General features: G+C 39.0%; 1 protein-coding gene across 1 annotated transcript in view; it reads right to left on the bottom strand.

Moving 5' to 3' along the window:
• PLEKHH2 (pleckstrin homology, MyTH4 and FERM domain containing H2) overlaps positions 1-27,073 on the bottom strand; it is a 572,539-nt gene that overhangs the window by 383,673 nt on the left and 161,793 nt on the right. Inside the window, exons 5-6 of the mRNA XM_086927801.1 lie at positions 13,709-13,792; positions 6,849-6,930 (exon numbers count right to left, since the gene is read on the bottom strand). Coding sequence (XP_086783927.1) covers positions 6,849-6,930; positions 13,709-13,792 — 166 coding nt within the window. The remainder of the gene's footprint in view (positions 1-6,848; positions 6,931-13,708; positions 13,793-27,073) is intronic.

The following is a 27,073-nucleotide window of genomic DNA, read 5'->3' on the forward strand; positions in this document are numbered from 1 at the left end:
AATATTTAACTGAATGTATTGTGAACATCCAAATAGCGTCAAAAGATTATGCTTGAGACAAATTATTGCCATATATATCCCGCCACTGCGTAATATATACATATAAATATGTACATATTACACAGTGGCAGTAGCCACGTTGTAGTTATAGTTAGGGTTACCAGAGATACGAAGTACTGGGACTTTTGGATCATACTTTTGTGCCCATTTGACGAATCTCCACAAAACATTGCAGACTTATTGCATTTTCTACGTTGGCGGATAATGGAAAGTTTTAAGGAGATTCGTCAAGGGAGTGCACAACAAAAAAAAAGGGAGTCCCAAAACACATTTTGGCCCCAAAGTATTTTCCATAGGCTTTGTTCTCGCATGTAGTGTGAAAACAGCTGAACAGATTTGAATGAAAATTGGCACAATTTCGATTATGGTGTGTAGATGATAGTTTTGAGTAGTACAGGCAAGCAGGGTAAGTATTTTAACTTAATGATATCTGTTGTCACAGTAATTTCACTTTATGTTGTGAGAGTACTATGGTACCTAGTGATGACAAGGTGTTATGAGATTGGCTAATGACTGCATTTACAAAAGTTAAAGGCAGCCACATTGTTGTTAAGGCCATCTTCCCTGTGTTCTCTGTTAGCGGCTTATATGTAAGTAAGTATTAGGCGTATATTTCTCATAGTGTTGTGTTGCTCTTGCATCAATTTAAAGTAAAACAAGGGCAAAGTAACACTAAAGTCAGATTTGCAAACCAAAGCAAGGCCACCTTGGTGGCCCTGCTGCGATGGTTGGTATCTCTGGAGTAGCTTAAGTTGCTGCCTTGCGTTACTCTGCTCAGGGAGGCGTTCCATGGGTGGTGCATGGGTGTTCCCACGCATCCACCCATGGATTTTGGTTTATTCCTGGATGAACCATGAGTGGTAGACATCCTGTGAGAGGCATAACAAAGGGAACTATGTTTACTACATACACTCCACTGTACAACACTCCACTCTATGCTGCTGTATGACACTATACTCCACTCTATGCAGCCGTACAACACTATACTCCACTGTATGCCACGATATTCTACAACACACTATGCAGCCCCTCTACGCCACTGCATCCCACTTTACTCCACTATACTCTATGACGCAATACTCCATTCTACTCCACTCCACTCTACATAACAATATGCCACTCGACAGTACAACACTATATACCATTCCACTCTACCACACTGTACTGTAGACCACTCCACTCTACAACACTCTATTCCACTGTATGCCACTCCAATCTACAATAGTTTCCAAAAAGCAAGCGCCTAGATAGACATTTGAGAGAATCAAGTCAATGTGAACAATAGTGTAAAGAGAATCAAAATAAATCTTGTCCAGATGGAAGCAACAGTCTTGTAGTGATGTGAGAAGGAAGTTCAATCTTTTAATTCCTTGTCAAAATAAATGCACGTAGAACAAGCCAGCCAACATGTGTTTCGTCGCATTAAGGAGAATTGCTCTGCGACTTCTTCAGGGCTATGAAACAACAATTCGGCCTGGGTAATCGCTCAGCCGGTGATGATTCCAACTTGGCCGGGCTGACACAATCAAGGTAAAGCCCCCCGGATAATCAGTATAACAAATAATTGCAGAAATTATATTTCTGAATGGTCAATCGTGCAGAGTATCTGGTCTTGTGCTAATCTTGTAGCAAAACACTAGGTCGTGGGGAGTCTTCAAAGTCGTAAATCTTTTCCATTTAGTTCTCAAGTGAAGTGTCCATTCTTAGTACTGTATGCAAAACGTAGCCCCCACGACGAGACACTCGCTACCTGGATCCGAGTGTCTCGTATATATATATATATATATATATATATATATGTATATATATATATATATATATATATATATATATACATATATATACATATATATATATATAGCCATTCCTTGTGAGAAATGCGCAAGTGCGGGCACGAGCGCATGCGCAGATCATCGTGAAACCGAGGAAGAGGAGGACACCAGCCCGGGGTTGCCGCAGTCATGGTAAGTGTTTATTTTTTTACCTTTAATGTATATTTAAAGTAATTCTTCCTAGGGGGGGTGAAGGTGGGGGCTGGGCAACTGTGCTCCGCTGCGGAGTGTGCCGAGAGTGGCCTACTCCACGTTCTCTGCGGAACGCAGAGTAGGCACAACTCCGCACACTCTGCGGGCAGAGCGGAGCTCTCCGCCCACGGTTACATAAAAGTAAAAAAAAAACATAGAAGAGTAGAGATACCCTGCCTCTCTAGGCCAAGAGGGGAGTCCTAAAGTGATTCCTTCCCCCGGTGCCAAAAACCAGCAATAATTTTTCTTTGCAGATGATCCAAGCCTCCGATAAAACAAAAATGTTGATCTCCTGCATTTCAATTGCCTTCTTAATCCCAGGGCGGGCCTGGGCTCAAGAGGGTGACAAATTTATATTTTTCGGGGAGGAAGATGCACAGTCCATTCCCAAACCTCCGAGAACCCCTGGAGACCACATTTTGGGGAGGGGGCAAGAGGGTGCAAATTATAGTTACTTTAGGGCATGAGTTCAAGTTACTTGAGATAACTGTAAATGTTGAATTTCAATGACTTTGTTCGTTTAAAATATTAGGTTTTAACTGTCATTTTCACTTAACTACAATGTCCCTTTAGCCTATGTATGTTTCAGTGAATTTCTAAGTTTTTTTCAGTTTAAAAAGTGAGATATAATTACAATTCCTATCTATAACGTCACTTTAATCTTTGTTTTTTTCTACACTTCTTGGTAAGTTGATTGGGACTCATGGAGTCAATTTCATAAACTATGCTGATGATACCCAGCTGTCGACTTCTATGGACATGACATTGCCTAATCCTTTTGCGGTTTATGCAATCTTTCATGACTGTATGGTAGTGTTAATATATGGTTTTCATTTCATCCTTTGAAATTGAATGCCAATAAGACAGATATCTTTTATTGTATTTGCTCCCCCTCTAGTGTCATCCCTATGGATGTCTGACCAGCGTAACCTGGCGCTCAACCCTCTCCAGCCAATATTGTGTGTAACTTTGATGTCTATTTTGACAACTAGTTTGTTTGACCAGTCAGGTCATCCATCTTTAAACTACCTTTTTTCCTATTTGAAGGTCCTAAGAAAGACCGTACCTTTCCTTCCTTCCTCAGTAGGCCCCTGATGGTACAACCCACATTTTTAAACAATTTGGACTAAAGCAATTGTCTATTCCTTGGTTCGACTGCCGGGCTCTTAAAATTTTACAACAGATTCAGAATGTTGCTGCCAGATAGCAATTGCAATGTCCTTGCATGGCATCAGCTCACCATCTTTGAATACAGGTTATCTATTGGCACAAGAATCCATTTTAAGTCCTTTCTCATGGTCTATAGGGCCATTAATTGAAAGGACGTCAATATCCTCAATGTAAATATGCATTTTGCATACGTTGGAATCCATGCTAGGTCTAATACTTAATTTTAAGAGGGTGAGATTAGGGAGATTTTCAGGATGAGGGCCTCTTTCTGGAATCCAATCCCACATTCTTTTCACAAGGAAGAAGATTTGTTCCCATTTAGGAAAGCCTTGAAAACTTGACTCTATTCGCAATAGTTGCTTACTGCTACTATGATGTTGCAATTGGTCTCTTACATCAGTACCAGGATACCTTCTAAGTCACCTTTGCACTTTAGAAAAGTAATTAAAATAACAGAAAACAACATTGCGTTGTTATTCACAACACCCATCCATACCATTAGAAATTGACTCACTATTCCCAACTCACCTCCCATACATTATTCTTTCTCAGCTCTAGATCTTGCATCAACTTGTGATCCAAAATCTGAGCCATCAGAACTAACCTTGCTAGACTTTGCATTGTAGTCCTACTGTCCCAGAAAGTCTCCTCCTGTCCTACCCAACCACGCTGTCCAACTGTTTCTCCCCTACTATGCCTACGCTACATCCGCACCATGTGCTCAATTTCTTCCTTTTGGCTCTTACACCATGAAGCCTTACCCTTGTGTTCTGGGATGCCTGACCTCACTTAATTATATAAGGAACACAAAGATTCATATCAACAGCAGTTCTGTCACTGCAAAAATACTTCTGCTGCTCCCTCCTCTACCTTTATGTGTCACCTAGTCTTCCAACCCTTCCTTCTATAAAGAGCTTGAAGACCTTGTATTTAACTGTCTCGCCTTCTTTCTCGCTGCACAAACCATATCAGCAATCCTCAATCAGGCTCTTGGGCTCTTCACTCAATGAAATCTTTGCTCTCTTACATGCAAAACTTCATGACCTCTTCTTGCCACAACCACACCTCTTCTACCCTTCTGCTACTTGAGGTGTCTGTAAGTTTTAATACAACTGACCACTCACATCACAAACACATGAACTATGGCCACTGTTGGCATTATTGGTTCACTCTGTGACTAATCTCTTCATATCCTCCTACATCTAATAGTCCTCTGTACTTCCTGAATCACAACTTTTCAACCTGTGGATGTCCCACAAAACTCTGCCATATCTAGACCCCATTCTACTTTAACATCACTTCTTGTGGTGATATAATCTTTTCTCTCTGGTTCTGCTATCACTTTTACTTGAACAACACACAATTTGTCTTCCTTCTGCCCATATCCCCTCCCCCCCTATCTCCATGGTCATGGATCACTGACGCCTAATATCTATTTTTCAAAGGATGGCTCTTTCCTTCCTCTTGCTGAACTCAGGAAAACAAAGATAATATTTTTCCCGAAGATAAATTAACCATGGTTTGTTTACCTAGAAAACTCAGGGCGCTTTGAAATCAGCCAAAAAAGAGGGCTATACAAGCTGAAAATACTAATATGTAAATCCTTCAATGGCTCTGTCCTACCTATCTCTGGAAAAACACTTGTCTAATTTGACTCCACTTGCAACATATTCTCGTCCAATCAGAACTTTCTTGTTCAACCTTATCCTCCATGTGATGCATCAAGGCTTTGGTCCCTTCTTCTACTGAAGACCATATCCTGGAACTTGATTCCAAGTTATGTACATTACATTTCTTTCACTTAGACATCACAGGAAATTGTTACCCAGGCTTCAGATAGCTCAGAAATCAGAAGTTTGGCTCATTGTGAGTATTGGCAAAAATAACTTTGAATGGTCACGCATATTACACTGGTTCTAAGTGAATGGCAGAACTAGATGTAGTTGTCTTTTCCATAAAGTTATCTATGGCCTAATACTTTTAGGCAACGTTGTTTTTCATCCAACCTATCCATTCCTTAAGGTTCTCAAATAACACCCATCTACAGGTGGCCCTATTTTATCAGGCCATACTTAAAGATTGGTTGCATTGTCAGCAAGGACAAAGCCAGCTCATTCGAGATTTTGCTCCCTCCTTAAGATAATTTTTGCTGACCAAACTGATTTAATTCAATTGCAGGCATTTTGCACTGTGAAATTAGAGGTGTTATCCTCAAATACTGCTTTTATGAGTTCCCTTAATTGCTTATTATACACGTAAAATTAGAGGAAATGTCAACATTATGTGATAGCCACAATCAGAAATTATTTCACAGGCAAATGGAAAGAAATACACAACAACATTGAAGAAATATTTATAGTGTGGTAGGGTGAGGTCAGGAATGATCAGAACTGAGATTAGTTGCTTTTAGAGTTTATGCACGACACATTTTCCTTTCTAGGCTCCATGGTCCCAATGTACGTAAATATAAAAAATGCCCTCTGTATGTAGTGCATTTCAATTTTTAGGTATGGCAATAGCTGTTTTTGATTTTACTGAAATGGTATGTATAAAACATGTACTTGCAACAGCATTGAAGCAGCCATCTTCACCCATTAGTTTGTTATTGTATCACATTCACACACAAAGAAGCTCCCTTAAGTTTTAGGGACTACAATGGCAATGTGTGCTTTTTGAGACTAAAAAATAGTGTTGCATTTAGTCAACGTTTTTTTGTTTGATGATGGGACCCCAGCTTGCCCAACAATAAAGTTTTGTAAAACCCATGGCAAAACAAAACAAGCATTGAAAATTTCAAAAGGCTGGCGGCCAATGCAATGCTTTTAAAGTGCCTGTTTATGCTGTTTTGAGAAAGGAAATATTTTTTCTAACTAGCTAGCAATTGGTTGAACTGAGAAAGGAGGCAGTGTTTCACTTTACATGGGTATATTTATACTAGGAAAATCCTCATGTTAAGCAGAAAAATCATGAGAAACGGATGTAGATGTGGGTAATGACTGCCAAAGTGAAAGGCCATAGGTTTAGTGCCAAGGACTAATTTTGAATAAAAGTCACTCACTCTCTTCTCCACCCCATAATTTCAAGCTAAGGAAGTATGCAGTAGTCTAAAGCATTGCACCGAGGATTTGTTTCCATAGCTGGCCTGAATGCCAACAGCCATTACTGTAACTGAAGGTAGCTGAACATTCCATCAGAAAACTATACAGCAATTTTAGAATAAAATTGTAAATTTTTATTGACTGCTGCATTTTATTTGAGCTACATGTGATCATGCATTTATTATATATAGTTTCATAATATGATATTTTAGGAAGAGAACACAGTGCGTATACTTGTACCTAGTTAGAGTATTCCAGCATAATGTAGTTCTGGGCGGGCATAATTGAATACCAGACTATGAGCAAAGGACCGATGCATTAATATTTCGGAAATACAGCCCCACACAAAATACTAGTTAGTTATATGTTTCAGTAACTTATCAGGATTTTAATGGGAAGAATACGTCTCCATTGCACTATGCGAATACTAGCACAAGGTAATGCCTAACCCCTCATTTAAATTATTAAAGAAAGTAAATCTGAATTTTTACATTACCTTGCATTCGAGACTGTATTGTTTTTATCTCTTCACTGTAGTTTTTGTTACTCAATCGAAGATTTTCATTCTCCATCTCAAGCTGATAAAAAAAAACCAGATTGTTAGTTTAATACATCCTGTGAGTCTGAGCTTTCAAGTTAAAACTCATTATACAAACACATACTGTGTCCCCTGTTAGCTCGGTTCATCGCCCGATAATCTAAGAATGCTCATTTAGCAGTTTGACAGGTGCTAATTTTGAACATTCTACATAACATTAGACAGGCAGGAACAATACAAGATTTTACATCTGTGTTGCGTGTCCACATGTTCGAACGCACTCGCACCAACCGAACTACAAAGGGCCTAACTGACAAAGGTAAGCTTACTCTTTTGTGTACGTTTTCGGTATTCACAAATTACAATTTAATAGTAACTTCACGACTTTGAAGACTGAAGTCGGTACAGAGAACTCTGCACATAAAAAGATAGGACAGGACAGAGAACTCTGCACATAAAAAGATAGGAAAGGACAGAGAACTCTGCGCATAAAAAGATAGGACAGGACAGAGAACTCTGCACATAAAAAGAAAGGACAGGACAGAGAACTCTGCACATAAAAAGAAAGGACAGGACAGAGAACTCTGCGCATAAAAAGATAGGAAAGGACAGAGAACTCTGCGCATAAAAAGATAGGAAAGGACAGAGAACTCTGCGCATAAAAAGAAAGGACAGGACAGAGAACTCTGCACATAAAAAGATAGGAAAGGACAGAGAACTCTGCACATAAAAAGAAAGGACAGGACAGAGAACTCTGCACATAAAAAGATAGGAAAGGACAGAGAACTCTGCGCATAAAAAGAAAGGACAGGACAGAGAACTCTGCACATAAAAAGAAAGGACAGGACAGAGAACTCTGCACATAAAAAGATAGGAAAGGACAGAGAACTCTGCACATAAAAAGATAGGAAAGGACAGAGAACTCTGCACATAAAAAGATAGGACAGGACAGAGAACTCTGCGCATAAAAAGATAGGAAAGGACAGAGAACTCTGCGCATAAAAAGATAGGACAGGACAGAGAACTCTGCACATAAAAAGAAAGGACAGGACAGAGAACTCTGCACATAAAAAGAAAGGACAGGACAGAGAACTCTGCACAAAAAAAGATAGGAAAGGACAGAGAACTCTGTGCATAAAAAGATAGGACAGGACAGAGAACTCTGCACATAAAAAGATAGGAAAGGACAGAGAACTCTGCGCATAAAAAGATAGGACAGGACAGAGAACTCTGCACATAAAAAGATAGGAAAGGACAGAGAACTCTGCGCATAAAAAGATAGGACAGGACAGAGAACTCTGCACATAAAAAGATAGGACAGGACAGAGAACTCCAAACATAAAAGATTGGACGGATAAGAGTAAATTTACACAAAAGGATAAGTTTACATTTATGAATCAGGCCCACAATTTATATTGAGCTGGTCCTCAAGCTTTTCAAAGCAATGCAACAAAACACTACCGAAAGTCCCAGATAAAAAGTGCAGAAAAAGCTTACACCTACAGTATTAGCCCACACTACAAGGCAGTGGCAGATATGCACACCTCAAAAGCACCTCTCTGTCAGCACCAATACTTATCCCTAATGCCTAATGTAATTGGGCGCCAGTCCGTGACATTGCAGGTCACATGACCCAGAGTCAGAAGTCATATCAGGAAATCATGCCACCTATTGCATATACTTTTTTATGTGAATTGTTGTTGCTGTCGACTATCACACTGTATTTTTTACCCAAACTGTTGCTTCTGCAGGTGTTTCCACATGGCGTGTGGGAAAATTACAACATTGCGTTTCTCCATCTGCCTTCAGCACTATGCCCTTCCCTACTTGTGCCACTGGATGCCAGCCTGTGACACCATTGATCACATCACCATTAAGCCAGCACTGATATTCGGAGGTTTTGACATTTATTCCACTTGTACCTTATCCTGATTGATGTTCTTACATCTGCATTCTCATCTGTCCACCTCCTCCAAGCATACAACCTGTTTTTTCTCAGAACGACTGGGCATTCCAGTTTGTTTGCCATTATAGTTAGTGTTTATCTTGTTATCACAATGTTACATGTCTGTTTTCTAGTACATTGCTACATTCAAGCGCTTCATACTCTGTGCACCATAGGCCTGTCTCATACATGGGCAGTTCAACTGCACTCCTTTATCACTCCCTTTATTCCCAAAGCAATATTCAAGATAAGGCTTTTGCTCTTCGTCACTGTCCCTCTGCACACTCTTATATCTCAGAAAACTGCCTTTATATCTAGCTCTGCAAGTTGATTGTTTACTTCGTACTAAAACCTGGCTTTTAGCATCTTCCCCACCTTGTGTTTACACACTCTTGACAGAGAATTTCTTTTGTCATCATACTAATCAGGGTGAGAGGATAAGACGGAAAACATTTACTGCAATGCCCTAAGAATTCCCTTTTTATTCCGTTCAGTTGTATTCTTCATTTGAGTAGTCACCTTTTGCAAAGGCCATCCCTCCTTTGCAAAATAAGCTCTTCATGTCATTAAACGACCACCAGACCCGAGGGGGTGGGCTAGGATGGACAACCTCACTACTGGGGACTGCTACAGAGAGGGGAAATCCCTGACAGGGTAGGAGTTGATGGACGACTTGGACATCCCGGCCACACATCTCTTTTTAAATGGGAAGATATCGGGCATGACGTGAGCGCTCTGAGGAACCAGGCAAAATGATCTGGCCATACATGAAGTGCTGTACAATTCACTATGAGCAGATTGATCACCTGGTTTTACAAGGTACTTCTGAATTTGTTTATGTCCCCTACTCATGCCTTGAAGGCCCGTTGGGGGACCCGTCTCCAGAAACAACTTACGGACAAGCAGTGGTCGAAGGCAATGCGAGGCTTTAACACACACAGTTCAATTATCTCCACACAGCGTCTTAAGCAGCTAACGAAAATGTTCCCCACCACTGTCCATGCTTGCCCCAGTTGTGACCTGCCCAAGGCTGATTTTATGCACTTGGTGTATGGGAGTGTGCGGTGGTGGTGGAGTATTGGAGGGAGATCCTGGAGTGCTTGGCTGGGGTGCTGGGGCAGGAGATTCGGCGACTGGCCGGAATATGCTCATTGGGGCTTACACAAGGGGCCACGAACCAGAAGGTATGTTTTATGTTTCTGGTATTAGCTCTGAAACTGGTCAAAAGGCAGATTGCCCTTTATTAGTAGGACTTAAGGGTCCCGTCTACCGCCCAGTGGAGGAGAGATGTTGTGCAGTGGGCAGAAATACCCCATGGCAGAGGCATTGAGTGAACTCTTAGGAACACCAAGAGTTAGTCCTGGGACTAGACATGCCATTCACAGAGGAACAAGCATAAACTGTTGCCCCAATGTCTGTGGCCTGCGTATTGAGATTGGAGCCTTAACAGTCGAAGTGGTTGTGTTGGTGAGTGGCCGGTTAGAGTTTAACAAATTGTTGTATACATGCAGTTGCAAAGCATATCATATCTTCCTTCTCCTACATCGCTGGTAAGTTCTGGAAGAGCCTTCCACATCATGACCGGACCTCATCCTCTCTCTTAGAATTCATGAAGGGATTAAAAAGACCTGGCTGTTTAACTGAACTGACCTGAAGCTGCAAGGCTCACAGTGCTTGTATTCCCACGCTAGTGATTAGCCATCCTTTATAAATTCGGATTGATTGATAGATTGATTGATTGTAGGGGAATAGGGATGTATTTATATATTTTTTAATTCATCATCACTTTTAATTAATTTGTATTGACACTTCTGAATTGTTTACTTATTATTTAAATAATTGTTTCATTTGATACATTTACTAATTTATTGTTGCATGTTTTATGATTAATATGTTTTATTTCTGTGTTAATTACATTTGTTTATTTAGGTAATATTTTCAATAAAATCTTTTTATTTTGTTTTTGGAGTGTTTGTGTAATTTTGAGTTGTAGGGAGGGGAGTGAATTTAATTTGAATTAGATCATTTTTTAATGTTTTGTATTTGTTTTATTTTAAATTGAATTAATCCCAGCTTTCTCACTTTAACAAATTGGGAGATCCTAGGCAATTGTTTTATTTCACTTTCCCTCCTTTTTATTTTATTATCATATATAGGAGGACCTTGAAATACATTAACTCAGAATGTACACTGTACAAAACCTTCTCCTGTGTTTTAATTAATAAACTATAATGTTGTTCATGAATAATAGGAGGCCACCCCAAGAGTGCACACAACAACTGACTTACCTCTTGGCATTGTTGTCAATGTGGGGAAAGAATGTATGTTTCTAAATTCATATTTGAAAAATATCAGTTACAAAAATACTTCTCAATGCACTTATATAATCTGATATAGTAAGGTGAAATGGTTGTGCATGTTACTGAAATACATTTTTTGAGCTGTTCAAGAAACCTTATCATATTTTTATACTTTTGCTGCAAGATGACTTTGAAAATAAAGGTGTTCCTAAAGTTACATGGTGCACAACAACCTAGTTACATCTTTTCTTTAACTTCATTAACCTTTAAATAAAGTCTTGCCTTAGATTTAACATTGCTTTAATGTTACTGCTGAGTGGAGCGAACAGCAGGCTAGTGCTGCTGTTGATCAAGGGGCCACACGTAAAGATCAGGAGGGCCATACTTTGAGTATCACTGGTATAGGTACTTGTTAAAAAGTTTACTTCTTTCCCTACTTTTGCATACATCAGAATACAGATAATAAATGTTATTCCTTTGAAGTTTAACTCTTTCTCTACAGTCGCTTAGATTGGAGTGAGAATAGTACATTTGACCACTCTGAAGACAGCTACTTTCCCAACTGCTGTATACATTTGAGTGGGAATAGCAAATCCTTTTCCCACAACCCTGATATCCAGTTCCTCAAATATTAGTCAGGTTTGGGAAGAAAACTACTCTCATTCTAGATGAAATTTTTGAATCCTGGTGTATTAGCCGGCCTTTTTTCATTCCAGTCATTTCTCATCTTTTCCTGGAACCATTTTTTTTAATTCCACTTTGGATTTTTATGATTTTGTTAAGTCATGGTATCATTCTGAGCTGAATTCTGTGAAATTTCATAAATATCTAGTCCCTGAAGTATAGCACTCTTTAAGGTTAATTGTTAATTAGTCTCTAGATTATCGTATATTTCCTTCTCACCACTCAATATAACACAGATTGCTTTCACTGAAAATTAATCCAATCTTGATTACTCATCCCTTGCCCCTCTACATTTTTGAGAACATATTTTTTAGAAGACAATCATGCAGCACTTGCAGGCACAATTCTAGGTTGTCTACTCTGAGATGGCTGATGACTTGCCTAGGGCTGCTAAAGGTGGAGATATCAATCTGCTCATAATGCTAGAATTCCCTGTGAAATTGTGTAATGTCGATCATGGGGTTGTTGATGGGCTTGGATTGGAATGTGTGGAATGTCTCTTGTCTTTTTCACAAGATGCACTCAATCCACTCCGATGGGTTTCTCCACTCCCTTATCAATGCACACATTGTGCTAGGTGCACAAGGAGTTTATCCTGTCTCCCAGTGTCTTTAACCCCTTCGATGCGACCGCGATTCCCCTGGTGTGCTGTAAACAGCACGAACAGGGGCGGGCCGTGACGAACCCCAGCTGTCATCAGCACACGAGCACCATAGTGCATGACGGCTGGGGTTCGTCATGAGCATGGAAGGGGTTAAACGTTATGATCAGCCACGGGTGACTTGCTGAGGGGTCTCCATTTATCAGTATGTTGATGGCACAACGTTTGATAGTTGACAGTTTTATGAATCAAGTGTATGCCACCTTAACTGTTCTCTCTCATTAATCAAGGCTTGGCTGAAAGCAGCATGCCAAATGTTAAATACTTTCAAAATGTAATAACTACTATAACTACTAATTTATATCGTAAAGTCCAAAACTGCAGCTCAGTTTTAGGCATCTATTCTGACAACACAAGGCAGTATACCTGCTTTTGTTAACTGTGCTAAGTCTCTTAGATTCTGATTGTGGCTAGGCTTATTTCACAGCCATGTTGTTAAGAAAGTGCAGGCAATCAGTATCATTTATCCCTATTATACACATCAAGTCCTCTCCTCCATACGAGAGCTTTTGCTGACACAGTACAAGCTATTACATATTTGCACGTGCATGGTGGCAATGAGGTTCTATTGGGTGTTCCCAGATATGCACACTCACACTTCAAACGTGTTTTCCATTAAGGACTAGGATGTTTTCTCTATATATAAGTTGCTTGTTCTAACCCAACCAACCTAAGAAACTAATGTTTACTGACAGGTCTAGGACAACACAGATTAAGGATAACCTCCAAGTAAAGATCGCAAAAGTTAATAAAGTCATAGCGTATTCATAAACAATGTTCTGTTGCAATTCCCCTCCACCCTAGGTGAAGCTTACGTTTTCCTCCTACATGGATGACTATTAAGAAGGATTTGAAAACTTTCACTATTAATCGTGCACTTGATTTGTGACTGGTTTATGTTTTTATACAGCAATGTTGTCAGGTTTTGTTTTATATTTATAAAAATAATCTGCTTTTTGTATTTTTGTTAATTATGATTTACACAGAGTTCTCTAAGCAAGGTCGACAAGATTAGCAGCTTAATGAAAAATCGAAATAAAAATAAATACAGAAAAATACAGTGTAAGAGAAACACTGAAGGTGTGTGACAACAACATTGCATATTTTACCATTACTTGAACTGATGTGCATCAAAAATTAAGATGTACATCTTTATTTTCTATATTTATAGACATTTTTGTGACATAATAGCGAAAAAATAGGTGAAACACCAACAGTTATACTGTACCTCATTTAACTTAACTGTCACCCAATCTTTGATCTTAGCAGCTTTCTCTTCTATGGTTTTAGCTTCTTGTAATCTTATCTCCTTCTGAAGTAAGAAGATTCATGTTAAGTAAAAAATAAAATAAAATATACAAGTGTAGCAGAAACTCTATTTGATCAAATTACTCTCATAGCATCGACTGTGTGCAATTTCTATGCATGTGCAATGCATATTACTAAAGAAATATAATTGGGTCATTTTGAAAGCAAAGTACCTTTTTCTCCTACAAAAGATTGGCATCAGTCATAACACTAGCTGGCATAACACATAAATGATTCAGAAAAGGGGGTGGTGATGAACAGAGTGTCTGAATTAAGCAGATCACTCTTACCCAGTCCAAAGATCAGGGCTTGATCCATCACCGTTTTTTAGCTCACTGCACCATCCCAGCTCAGAACTTGGCTATATGCAAATTAGTCTGACCCTGGCCCAGTGCATCATGGGAACAGGGCAGACCAAACTACCAAGCCAATTCTTATACTGGGAAGGAAACAAGCTACCGGTGACCGGTTTCTGGCATTTCAGCCGTCTTCGGCCCGGCTTGCTTGAATCCTGATGGTGCAATGAGCTAGGGACTCACATCTGAGTATACCCTTCCACGCTTGTGGTGGACAAAAATAATTCAGAAAAGGGGGTGGTGATGAACAGAGTGTCTGAATTAAGCAGACCAGTTTTACCCCGTCCAAAGATCAGGGCTTGATCCATCACCGTTATTCACTATGTTCACTTGTGTCACCTTGTAACTCATATGAGCACCTGAAACTTTTTGATAAGTGTTGAAAAAGAAAATAAATAATTTTATATGTACCTGCACCCTTAGCTCCCTAGCGTGAATTAATCTTACGCTACACTTCTCTTAGGACCTTAATAGGCCATCCCTGAACCATTGTTGTTAAAAAATTTTTTTTTACCAGTTTGTGTCCTGCTTTTCATCATATTTAGTCTGTGCATTGAATACAAAAAGGATTCTCTTCGATCCATTCTGGGACTCGGACAGTATTATCCCAGATTTGTGTACATGGATATGCTGTTGTTGTGGAGCTTTTAATACTCCTTTTGAGGATAGGTTTACCCTTTGTTTGGACTATGGAACATGATGAGCCCTTTGAGAAGGTTAATAGACTAACTGTGCAAACCCCTGATCTCAACACTTTTGATCCCAATGGAAAATCAGTTGTGATTTTGGATGCCATTTCCATTGCGCTAGGGGCAGTGTTAAGTCAGATGGTGAATGGCAGGAAAAGAGTTATCTCATTTATATCTAGAGCAGTTAGAGGAGCGGAACAGCACTACAGCACTATTGAGAACAGAGCTTTGGCATGCGTTTGGGCAGTGAAGAAATGTAAGAACTTTTTGTGGGGGAAGGCTTTTGTGTTGATCACTGATCATAAGCCATTGGTGTACATGATGGATGGAGAGAGGTCAGGTAAAGCTTCCTCTAGGATTGTCAAACTTATTATAAGATTACAAGAGTTTAATTTTGAAATATACCATATTTCAGATGGAAAGAATATCACCACTGGCTGTTTTTCAAGGTTGTCAACGAAGGATGAGAAGGAAGAAGAAGTTCTAGACCAGCCTGAGTATGGAGTTGTAGATGTCTTGAAAAATTGCAATGGTACCATATCAGAGACTGAATGGGTAAATCTGTCTAAAGAAGATGAACTATTGGCTAAAGTTAAACAGTATGCTATTAATGAGTGGCCACCCAGTGGGAGTCTTGATCCAGTATTACAGAGTTATGGTCAGGTGAGTTGAGTATAGCGAACAAAATTACTGTTAGGCATGGTCTGTTTGTCTAGCAACAGTCCTGTGCACTCATACAGTATTACAGTACATCGTGTAGAAATGATTCAAAAGCAAATGGAACCAATCCAACGTTGAAGTCTTTGATTTCTTTAATCAGTCATCATACAAAAAAACACATAGCCAGCCGACACGTGTTTCATCAAAGAAACAGTGATCTCCGACTCTTCAGGGCTCTATGGCTGGATCCAAGATCAGTAACATCGCAAAGCCGGTGATAATTCCAGTCCGGTAGGGTATAAATCAATTCATTGGAGAAGTGATTGGTTTCAAGAATAATTAAAACCAGCTACAAGGTAAGGCCTCAGATGGCATGTATGTGAAGGTGAAGATTTAAACAGTCTTCCACGTCGCTATCATGTAACTTGAGCTGCGGTACTATCCAAGTAATCTATTCAAAGTGTAACAAAGGTAAAGACGCCAGTACGGACAAAGAAAGGGAAAATCCTCCCAACTGCAACTATTCCGTGTCAATGTTTGCTAGACTCCGTATCAATCCTGGTAAAACACATGTGCGTGCTTCCCGATAATTTTACTCGGAGGAAGTGCTAGCGTACTGGTGGCTAAGACTCAATCCGGGAGAACACCATACCAAATTGTTTCTGCTCAAATACCAAACGTGGATATAGGCTGAGCGCCACTACTTCCTGTCTACGAAAACCCTGTCCACTTTAATCATTGTTTGTTTGTCCACCTTTGGGTCTCAGAAACAAACTCATTAATTTGGCTCTATTTGGACATCCAGGTGTCTCTGGGACAAAACAATTGCTCAAGCAGCCGATGTAAATGTTGAAGGGTTTGTAGATACTTGTACAATTTGGGTAAACTGATAATAATTCTGATAAACATTTGAAAGTGTCATTTGAACCAGTAAAATTACAGAACTGTCAATAAAAGCCTTGGGAGAAGGTGTCTATTGATTTTTCAGGACTATATGATGTACTGGAAAGAAAGAATAGATTCTTGATAGTCTTGATCGACAACTTTTCAAAGTGGATTTACCATGCTTCTGTTGAGAATCCCAATACTGATGAGGTGATTACATTTTTGGGAAAGGATCTTTCAAATTGAAGGTTTTCAGAAAGTATTAATGTCTGAAAATAGGGTACAATTCTAGTAATCTAAAATGTTGCTTTTTCTGAAAAAGTATAGTATTGTTATACAGTCCAAAAGCAAATGGTCAAGTAAAAAGGGCAAACAGATTTATTAAAGATGGTATTCCATGGATAATGGAAGGGATGTTTTCAACTTTTTAAGACAAGAATTGTGGAGTTCCCATACATTTGGTCCCATACATTTGGCAACTGGTGAGTCTCCATATTTTGATGAGGGGAAGGCAACGTTGTACTTTTTGTTAACTCCAAGTTTTGGGAGTTCCAGGACATCAAGAGGTATGAGAAAGTGGTGGGAAACGTTTAAGAAAAATTTAGTAATGTGCAAAGTTAAAGGCAAGAAGTATCATGATGATGTTCATAAAGCCAAATCAAAACTTATCACTGTGTGTGATAGGGTTTGTATTGCCAGCCTGTTTTGCAATACAAGGGCACATATAATTTTTCTGCACCCTTTCAAGTTGATAAGGTGACAGGCAGTGCAGTATTACTACACTAGAGGGGTTGGTGGAACAAGAGTTCTGTGGTGGTGCTTAAACCTGGACAAGAAGAAATGTTTAAAGAAAACATCAACACATCATTTTAGGATGATGACAGGCATAAAAAAAATGTTGAAAGAGGTGGTTGTGGACAATTCATCTTTTAAGGATGTCGGCGAACGGAGAGTATTGAATGGAGGAAGGCGGTTGAGGCAGGAAGAATCAAACTTGGAGGAATCTCTTCCAGGTGTGTCTAATTTGGATGTTCCGACTTCTACTAGTAACTTTTCTGTTTGTAAAACATCTTTTGATGCTCCTTCTTCTGAAAATGAAGGGTTGACTAAGGAATTGTCTGTTCCTAAGGCATCTTTTCCTGTGAAGGGGCATGGGGTGCCTGGGGTGATTTCCCACACCAAAAGGGTAGACACATTGCCAAAGAGGTTGGAAAACTTTATTTTATAGTAAGATATTAGGAGTTTATTATTTTTGTCTTTATTTTTTTAATTTAGCATAGTAGTATATTTGTGGGAAACATGTTTATTTTTTGCATTTATTAGAACTTTAAATTTTGGCTTTGGTTTTTTCATGCTTATTTTATGTTTAAAAAAAGAGATATGTTGTAAAGGATGTTAAAAGCAGACGGTTGCTATTGAAAACACAAAACGTGTGACCCTGACACGAGGTATTTTTCAGAGTAGGGTTCATATATTTTTAGTTTCCTGTTTTGGACCACCAGGAAAAAGACAAGTGGCTCTGCACAGGAAAGAATTATGTCAGATAATAGTGTGGATGGTCTGAGGTACTTTGACTGACAGCCCAGTGTCAATCGTGCCATTGGTCTAACATTTCCACCAGCGGAGGCAGATTAGGCTCAGGGTTGTATAGAACATTTGACATATCATCTTGATCTTTGTCATGATGTAATGTTGGAATGTGGAATATGGAAGGCATTAGCGCTGCTGAGCTATTGGTGTAAGGACGCGATCTGCTGTTCCTCACCAGTGGGCTTTTTACTTTGCCACTAGAATAAATCTTTTATTCTTTAATCTCTCTGTGGTAATGTATGTGAGTAGAGCACTATTTGCTACTCATCTGATTTGAGTGATGAAAGTGTACTACTTTGTATTGATGACATTCAATCTCAATCACATGAGGGGATCCAAGTCATGCCCATGGAAATTGGTACCATAAAGAGACCTTACTGTCGCATAGCAGTTGGTAACACTGTGGTCAATATGATGCAGATTTGGGATCCCCATTCACATTAAATGGTGCAGAAGATTGGAAAACATTTAACAATGTGACCCTGATGAAATCTTTCATCAAACCTATAGCATATGGTGGCAAACCTACTGAGGTTTTAGGTGAGTTTAATACCAAATTTTCTTTTAAAGGCAATTTTACTTCAGCAGTAGTATATGTAGCTAAACACGGTTCATCGTTGTTGGGATAGCTGGAACAACGACATTTAGGAATAATTTTGGACCTGAATAGCCCAGAACAGGTAATGCTAAAGAAGGATTTCACAGGCGTTCATAAAATTCAACTGTCAATATGGGAAACCAAGTTCTGCAAAGTTTTTAAAGAAACCCTGGGTAAGTTAGAAGGCTTCAAGCATAAAATAAAGCATAAAGATGATGTTGATCCTGTAATTCATAAATTGAGGAGAGTTATTCTAGCCGTCAGAGCAGATCTACGGAAAGAGCTAGATAAATTACAACAACAAGACATTATTGAGCCTATTGAAAGCTCTGAATAGTTCTCTCCTGTTGTTCTTGCAAGGAACCCCAATGAGAGTTTGAGAATGTGCGTGGATCTAAGAGATCTGAAGGACAAAATCTGAGTAGATTGTCATCCTTTGTCCAACATAAAAGAAATGATATAGTTGGTCAAAGGTGCCAATTGGTTTTCCACTCTTTACATGACCTCAGCTTATCACCAAATAGTTTTGCATGAGGATTCACGTCATTTAACGTAATTTATTACTCAAGAAAGTGCTTTTCGCTTCAAAAGAATGCCATTTGGTTCAGCTTAAGCGTCTGCTATGTTTCAACATCTCATAGAAGTTCTATTTGAAGACATTGAAGGCATTTTGTGTTTCCAGGATGACGTATTTGAGGACACAAAGGACAACCATGACAGGCATTTAGCACATGTTCTGGATGTCCTAGAACAGAAAGGGGCCACACTAAGAGCTGATAAATGCAACTTTGGTGTAGCTGAAGTAACTTATTTGGGTCACAAACTATCAGCAGTGGAGGTTGGACCTAAACACAGCCTAGTTAAGGCCACTGTGGAAGCACCTGTTCCCCAGGGAAAGGACCAGTAGAGATCATTCATTGGTTTGATGAAGTTCTATTTTAGGCTCTTTCCCAGTTGTGCTCAAAGAACACATGCCATGCCCCAGTTGTTAAGGAAGAACAGGAAATTGGTGTGGAGTGATTTGTGTGAGCAGGAATTTTCTGACATCAAAAAGGAAATTGGCAATACCATTTGCCTCCTATCTTTTGATACTAGAGATTCCAGCATAATCATTACAAACATTAGCCAATATGGGTTAGTAGCTGTATTGCTACGAAAGAAGAAGGGTAGCGTTTGCTAGCCATGGACTCAATGGAGCAGAGGCATCATACTCTGTTGTGGAGTGTGAAGCTTTGGCTTGTTGGGGGGGTGTCAAACATTTTCGTCAGTACTTGTGGGGCACCGAATTTGTGATCAGAGTAGATCACAAACCTTTAATAGACATGTTCACCAGGAAAGGGGCTGGTAAAGCTGCACCTAGGATAGCCAAGTGGCTGTATAGGATTCAGGAATACTGTTACAAGATGGAATTTATTCCTGGCATCAGGAACGTGGTGGCAGATTGTTTATCAAGACTGTCTGTGAATACCCATGAAGAAAGTCAGAGGATTTTGGAAGAGGATGATGTGGTGATTACTGAGGTGTCTTGTGCTACCCAGTGTGCCATCTCAGAACCTGAATGGTTAAAAGCATTAAGGAATTACACTATCTTAACCACTGTCATGAAATATATCAATAAAGGGTGGCCTACAGGATGAGCTTGTGGATGCTTGAGGAAAATGTAATCAGAGTTCTCTGTTATGGAAGGTGTGTTCTGAAGAGCTGATCTACTTGTAGTGCCTTGTGTTCTTAGATCAAGAGTTTTAGAATCATCCCATGAGGGTCACATAGGCATGAGGGCCATGAAAAAGAGAGTCAGGGATTCATATTGGTGGCCGGGTATGGACAGACAAATTGAGCAGTATGTGAGGGTTTGCAAGGCTTGTTTTGCCAGCGACAAGACACAAGTAACTGTTCCTTCTCCTACGAAGATTGCTTGGTCTAAGCTGGTGATGGATATAATAGGTCCAGTCAGTGTGAACCATGGTCACATAAAATATGGTATTGTAATTGCGGATTACTTTTCTAGATGGGTAGAAGTTGTGTTTGTGAATAGCATTACTTCAGTAGTGGTGGATGATGTCTGAAAGAAATTATTTTTCCAGGAAGGTGTTCCTGATGAATTAGTTACAGATAATTGTCCCCAATTTGTGTCAGAGGATTTTTAGACCTTCCTTTCCAATTTTGGTGTTAAGCATATTACCACTTTGTTGTGCCATCCTAGAAGCAATGGTTTAGTCGAGCGCTGCAACAGAATGATCAAAGAGAATATGCAATTGTCTGTTGCAAGTGGATTGGATTGGATGCAAGAAGTAAAAAATGTTGTTTGGGCTTTTCGCTCTACACCCAATGCTGATACCAAGATGTCTCCTTTCGTGCTACTCAAAGGGAGATTACCTGGATAGAAAATGAACAGGTTATGGATTAAGACGAAGAAGGAGTCTGTAGAAACTATGCAAAGAGTGAAAGAGAAATGTGTGTTGGCTCAGGACAATTATTCCACATCATCAGAAAAAACTCTGAATGTGGATGTTGAAGATTGGGTGCGGTTGAAATTTCCCTTTAGAGGGGAAAGAGAGTTGCCCGATTTTCATCTCCTAAGAAGGTGGTTAGAGTTAGTGATTTCTCTGTAACCTAGGAAGATGGTAAATGTTGGAATAAAACCAAATTATCAGTGGTTCACAGAGAGCGTGAATCTGAGACAGGTGATCTAGGTCAAGACAAACAAAAGCAAGTCACAACCCAGCGTGTTGTGTTGAGGAGATTGAGTAGGAGCTCTAAAATACCTTCTAGGCTCCAGGATTTTGTATTAGGTTAAGACTGTATTAATGTATATAAGATTATGTCATGCTATATGTGTTTTAGATATTGTTTTCCTAATGTTATTGTGTTTGTTATTGCCTTTGATAAGGGGGAAGATGTGTTGGAATCTGATTTCCTTCCAAGCCTGGAATGGAGAAGGCCTCTTCATTCTCCTTTATGCATGTGTAGAATGTTTTCCTTTGAACAGAGAGACGCTGTTGCTGTCAGCCTCCTTCCCTACCAGTCACTTCCGAAGATGCTTTGCTAATAAAGAAATCTTGAACTTACCTCGACTTGTGGCATCTTTACAGTCAGTGACATGCCTTTTGCAATCACCTCTATGTACTGTAGTTCTAGAAGTCACTAAAATAACTAACTTTGTCACTACTATTTCCCTACCACTTCCTATATATGTGCTCAGGCGATCAAACAGGGGATCTGCCTACAAACAACTGTTCTACTATCGTAGCATTTCTGCAATTTGGAAAACTAAATACATACTTTAAAGAGAGCTCATGCGGTTGAGCCCAAAAACAAAGATTCTCAGAGCAAAGAATAGGGTGAGCATCTCAGAGTATGGAACCCCTTGAGGCTTGTGATGTGGATTACCTTTTTTCAAGGAGGCTGCAACAGTTCTGTCATGTACAGTGGAGGGGGCACAAATGAGAATTAAGCTCTCTGACTAGAAACAAAAGTCGTCTAGTGCTGAGGAACTGGGAGGGGAGGAACTTCTCAAAGACCTCTGATCAGTCTAGTGATCACTTGCTAGTTGTATGCTAGCAGTCTGTATACTAGAGAATGAGATCATCGCTGACTGAACCACTATCAGCACCGGTACCAGCAGGTGTGACTGCCTAAGAGGTCACATAGTTCCAGTTTCAGTATTATTAAACTTGGATGAAAGAGAAGGTTGATTACCTCAGCAATACCCTCAGCCATCTCAGTTCTGGCATGGAACGTGGCTGCATTACCACACTTTGATCTGAGGTTTGGTGAGTTTGTACTCAGATCAATGCAGCCCAATAAATTCTGTCTCTAAAGTAACCTAATGTTTCCTTTGTAAAGAAATTACTTCCTTTTTCTGTCATCCAAATGAGACTGTATCAATCTGCATTGGTCTACAAGTGCAATTAAAGATAGTAACCATCTTTGAGTGTTCCGGATCCTAGGTATTTCCTTATCTCGATAATACTGACTTTTAAAATAACAGCACAAGTATAAGCATAACATCACTCCTCTAGTTCTGTTATAGATCTGCAGGGTAATGGATTTGCTTACTAATATTCCCAGGATACAACATGAACAAATCTAACCCAGAGCAACATTAGGGTTGGAGCGTGGAGGACTTCACTGTGGTCCATGTCTCCTGGATACTTGTGCTTCCGTCTAGTTAATAATAGCAAGTTGGAACACTTTTCTAGGGGTTCAAGCCCCCAGGCATTAGAGAAAATTCTAGAACCTTTCATGCCCCCATGAAGGAAAAACCTATCCAGTGGGATGAGTGATGAACATGAAAAGAAAAGATTAAGTGGCCTTCCTGTAGCCCCCTCCCCCTTCCTGACCCCATTAGTAGGATTTGCTGTATTGATTTTTTTGAAGGGAGCCCCCAATAAATGTCCCTTATCCATCTCTTTATCAACCATGTTTTTCCCTATCTTATTGGATAAATGATCTTAATTTCTTTCTGAACTTAGCATTTTCCCATTTGTTACTGAATGATATTATACTCTTCCCCTATTTCCGATGCTTGGCATTTCCACTCCTACTTGTTATCCTCTGGAAACCACCAGTTTTCCAGCTGTGGCTCACTGCAGTTGATACCTGGAGCATTTGACCCACCAATGATACTCGTCCGACTGGCCTTGTTTGTGTAGTTAATTTGCTGTAAACAATTTCATTCCAAGGTAATACAAAGCATCTGACATTTTAAATCATATTACGGTATCTAGATTTAAGAATATTGCATTAGGCCTCCGAAAATAAATCTTATCACTGTTTCATTATTTTGTTTATTTTTAGAAAATAGGCCCTGCTTGTGAAAAGAGGCATGCCAAATGCAATTACTAAGGCTACTTTTATTATGAACATATGCTATTCATAATAACTTAAGTAATGTTCTTGTGTCGAAGAACAGAGAAGGAGAACACATTTGAAAAAAACTAGCTCCTTAAAGTTGCAGGTTAGCTTCTTATGGTGAAGCTTCATAGCTATCCTGGATTTGTGAAGGGTCAGCAACAGCCACAACCTCTCTGACGCATGTTTACTAGGTGGTCCTACTGAAAATCCTTTCACGGATAACCTGTGGCCGCCACATACAGAAATGTCCAAAAATCAACTACATGCTTTTGGATAAACAGGAGACTGGTGCTGCCTCCTTCAGCCACAAAACAGGACATTGAAGTAGACGTCTACAATCTATTATGTAATTCATGACCACCAGTTGTACCTCTAGTTGGGTATGCAACAGTATTTGCCAGCAGTCCTCTGGTGGGCAAGGACCATGCAGCTCTGCCTTATGGTAACCTGGGGTAATGATCAGTATAAACCTCTTCTTCCCTATACTGCCCAACATGTCAGCTAAAGGTAAAGCAAAAACAGTCATGGAGAGATAAATATCCTCCAGGACCTAGCAGGGGGGTTGACATGAAACCCAAACCTGTTGCTGGACCAATATTTGGCTAAGTTCTAAAAGTAGTCACAAAATCAACTACTGTTTACTAAAAGTTACTTTCATTTTCGTTATAGTTCATGGAAAAGGGTACTGCTGGCAGTCTCTAGACATATCAGAAGTATCCCCAAATGTATTATGCTTTCACTGTTAGGATACCTTGGACAGATCAGAGTTTAAGAAATAATTTAAATTAAAATAAAAACCAAGCTAAAGAAATAGAATACAACAGGTTGGTAGTTGTTATTAGAATTGGACACTAAGGCTGGGATTTTTTCAAATAAAATTGGTTCCAGAGCACAGCCACCTCTGTACTTTCTCAATTAAATTTTAATTTGTGACCAAATTACAGCATGCCTTAGATATTATTTTCAAATTCTTAGCCATACACCATATTACCATAAATATTCTGAAGAATCAGTTTTGGTGCTTCTGTATTTATGCAGAATAATAGGGTAGTAGTCTTTGACTGATTCATACCAAAACATATAAGTGCCTGAACTATTGTTAGACCACATGCAGTTGTGAAAAATAATATAGAGGGACGCTAAATAGAAAGCAATGGAACTCTTTCGAAATTTTACAGTCTGTATCTTTACTTATTAGAGCTAATAATAGAAATATTACTCCTATTTTAAAATAGAGGTGATTTTTATGGCTTCAACTGATGTTGATGTTCATCGACTGGCTAAATGCTTCTTTGTGGAGGAAGCAGTTGGAGATCTGAAGAACTAAACTAGTCAATTAATCAAGTCAGTGTTGACATAATGTTTGGGCCAGGGCACTTTCTTTATTCCATGTTTGGGTTTTTCCTCAATAATAGCTGATGTACATTCTTTCTAAGACTTGCTCTAAGAGGAAATTCAAAAACAATCTATGGGTGAATATATGAACTTTAGCCCCTTTTGTACAATATGCTTGATAGTTCTGAACCATAAGCAGCTGCTTCATGACCAAACAACTACATTCAAACTTTTTAATATTAGAACCAAGGCTAATAAGAGCCAGTTTTCTAGAGATGTTGATCAGTCCACTCTTAGTGAAAAAGTATCCTATAAGCAGTACCATGACACCTATAGGATGGGATGTTTCCTGTGAACTTGGATATACTCAATGATACAGAGAGCATAAGAAAGTTTATGTACATTAGATGTCATTATGTTAACACCCTCTGGGTGATGAATGCCAAGTAATGTCTTCCTGATATAGGATGCATAGGATTTAAAAATGCTACAAACAAGGAAATCAAATCACTAATGATATTTTATTGCATTGACTGCAGTTTATAATCTTAAATCTACTTCTCCATATTTGTATAAATCTGCAGTGACAATTGAAATTGAACACATTAGTTTATTAATGAATAATAATGATTTACTATGATATGTACAATTGCCTAGATCTTCAAAGGTTTTAAACCTGAGTGTCATAAAATGTATTGAATTGTACATGATTATTGGTAGTTTATATTGATAATTACATATGTTTTTATCCAACAGATATATCAACAAATAAAAATAATATAATAGTTGGTCCCGTACACTGAAAATGAATAAACAACTCTTTAACAAGTAAACAACTTTGAAAAACCTACACAAGTTTTGCTGGATTTAAAAAAAGATGGAACTATTTGCGTGAAAATTATAAATAACTTTAAAAAGAAAAGAGATAGCTTTCTTTGCTAACCACCTACATCAATTTCTCTTCATATTTGCCAAAGCCCCATACAAAGACTACCTTTACACAGCGGTGGTGCAGGGTTTCACTAGAAATTGGAAATTTGAACACTTGGTTGATATTTTCCTCAGTTTTTGTATAGGAAGAGGGACAAGACAAGGGTGTATCTTTACACCCTGCTCCTTGCACTAGTTCTGGAGCCATTTTTATAGCGCGGGCCAGCCCAAATTTTGGAGTGGTGAAATTGGGCAGGAATTTTAAAAGCCACAACATTTGCGATGATGTAATGCTCACTCTGATTAACTCTGAACAATCAATCCTAGTACTATGAACAGAATCAAATCAATTTCAGACAGTGTTGGCATTTAAAATTATCTAGTATAATTTTAGAGTTTCAATATGAATGCCCCTAAATGAAAATATAATTCTTCATGTGATTGAGAAGAAAAATAGAATTAGCTGGGAATAACTATAGCCAAAACTTTTTCAGTGATCGTAACAAGAAATATGGGGATATATGTACAGAATTTATGGCTTACCATTTCCTATTTGCAATTCTTGCTGAATCACAATTCAAAAATTGCAGTTTCTTATGTTTAAAAACATATAAGTTGAAAATACTGATTCCTAATGAGGTCGCAACAGACCTACCTCATTAATATTAATGAGGTAAATTACAATTTGCGACCCATTAGGAATTGCCGCCATCACAGGGATGATGGCCTGCTGTAGTCATCAGACAACCATGTCTGTAATTGCTTTTAATAAACAACCTTTTTTTAAATGCAACCGGATTTTTCTTAAAAGAAAACGGGTTGCATTAAAAACAAAAATTAAACTTTTAAGTTAAATTTTTTTAGAGTAAGCAGTGGTCCCTAAAAATATGTCTCAACATTCATAAAGGGGAAGGGGTCCCATGGGCATGTGCAAATGGTTACCACCACCCTTGAGGAATCGGTGCAAATGTTATGTTTTGCTACCGTAATTTGTTCACAAAACATTCACACATAGCACTGCAATTTGGTGTTTTTTGAAGTGACGCCCTAAATACACCCCTTTCAAATACCAAATCTCTAAATACAAATTGCGATTCGGTATTACCAAATCGCAAACATGCTTTCGGAGATATGCCCCATGGTGAGAATCAACCAAGTGATGAAGGCAGAACGGTCTAGTTGGCATAATCACCAAATATAATGGGTGACACGAACAAGCCAGTGGGAATAAGTGTGTTCTCTATCAGGAGTCTCCAACAAGTTGATTGCGAACTACCAGTAGCTCGTAGCCTGTCTTGCAGGAGCTTGCTGTCTCTCCGTTGAGTTTGGGAATATTAATTTGCCTCCCATCTGATATTGTATTTTTGAACTCTGGTCCTGTGAGA

The sequence above is a fragment of the Lissotriton vulgaris genome, chromosome 6 (genome assembly GCF_964263255.1).
Source record: "Lissotriton vulgaris chromosome 6, aLisVul1.2, whole genome shotgun sequence".
NCBI classification, from domain to species: Eukaryota; Metazoa; Chordata; class Amphibia; order Caudata; family Salamandridae; genus Lissotriton; species Lissotriton vulgaris.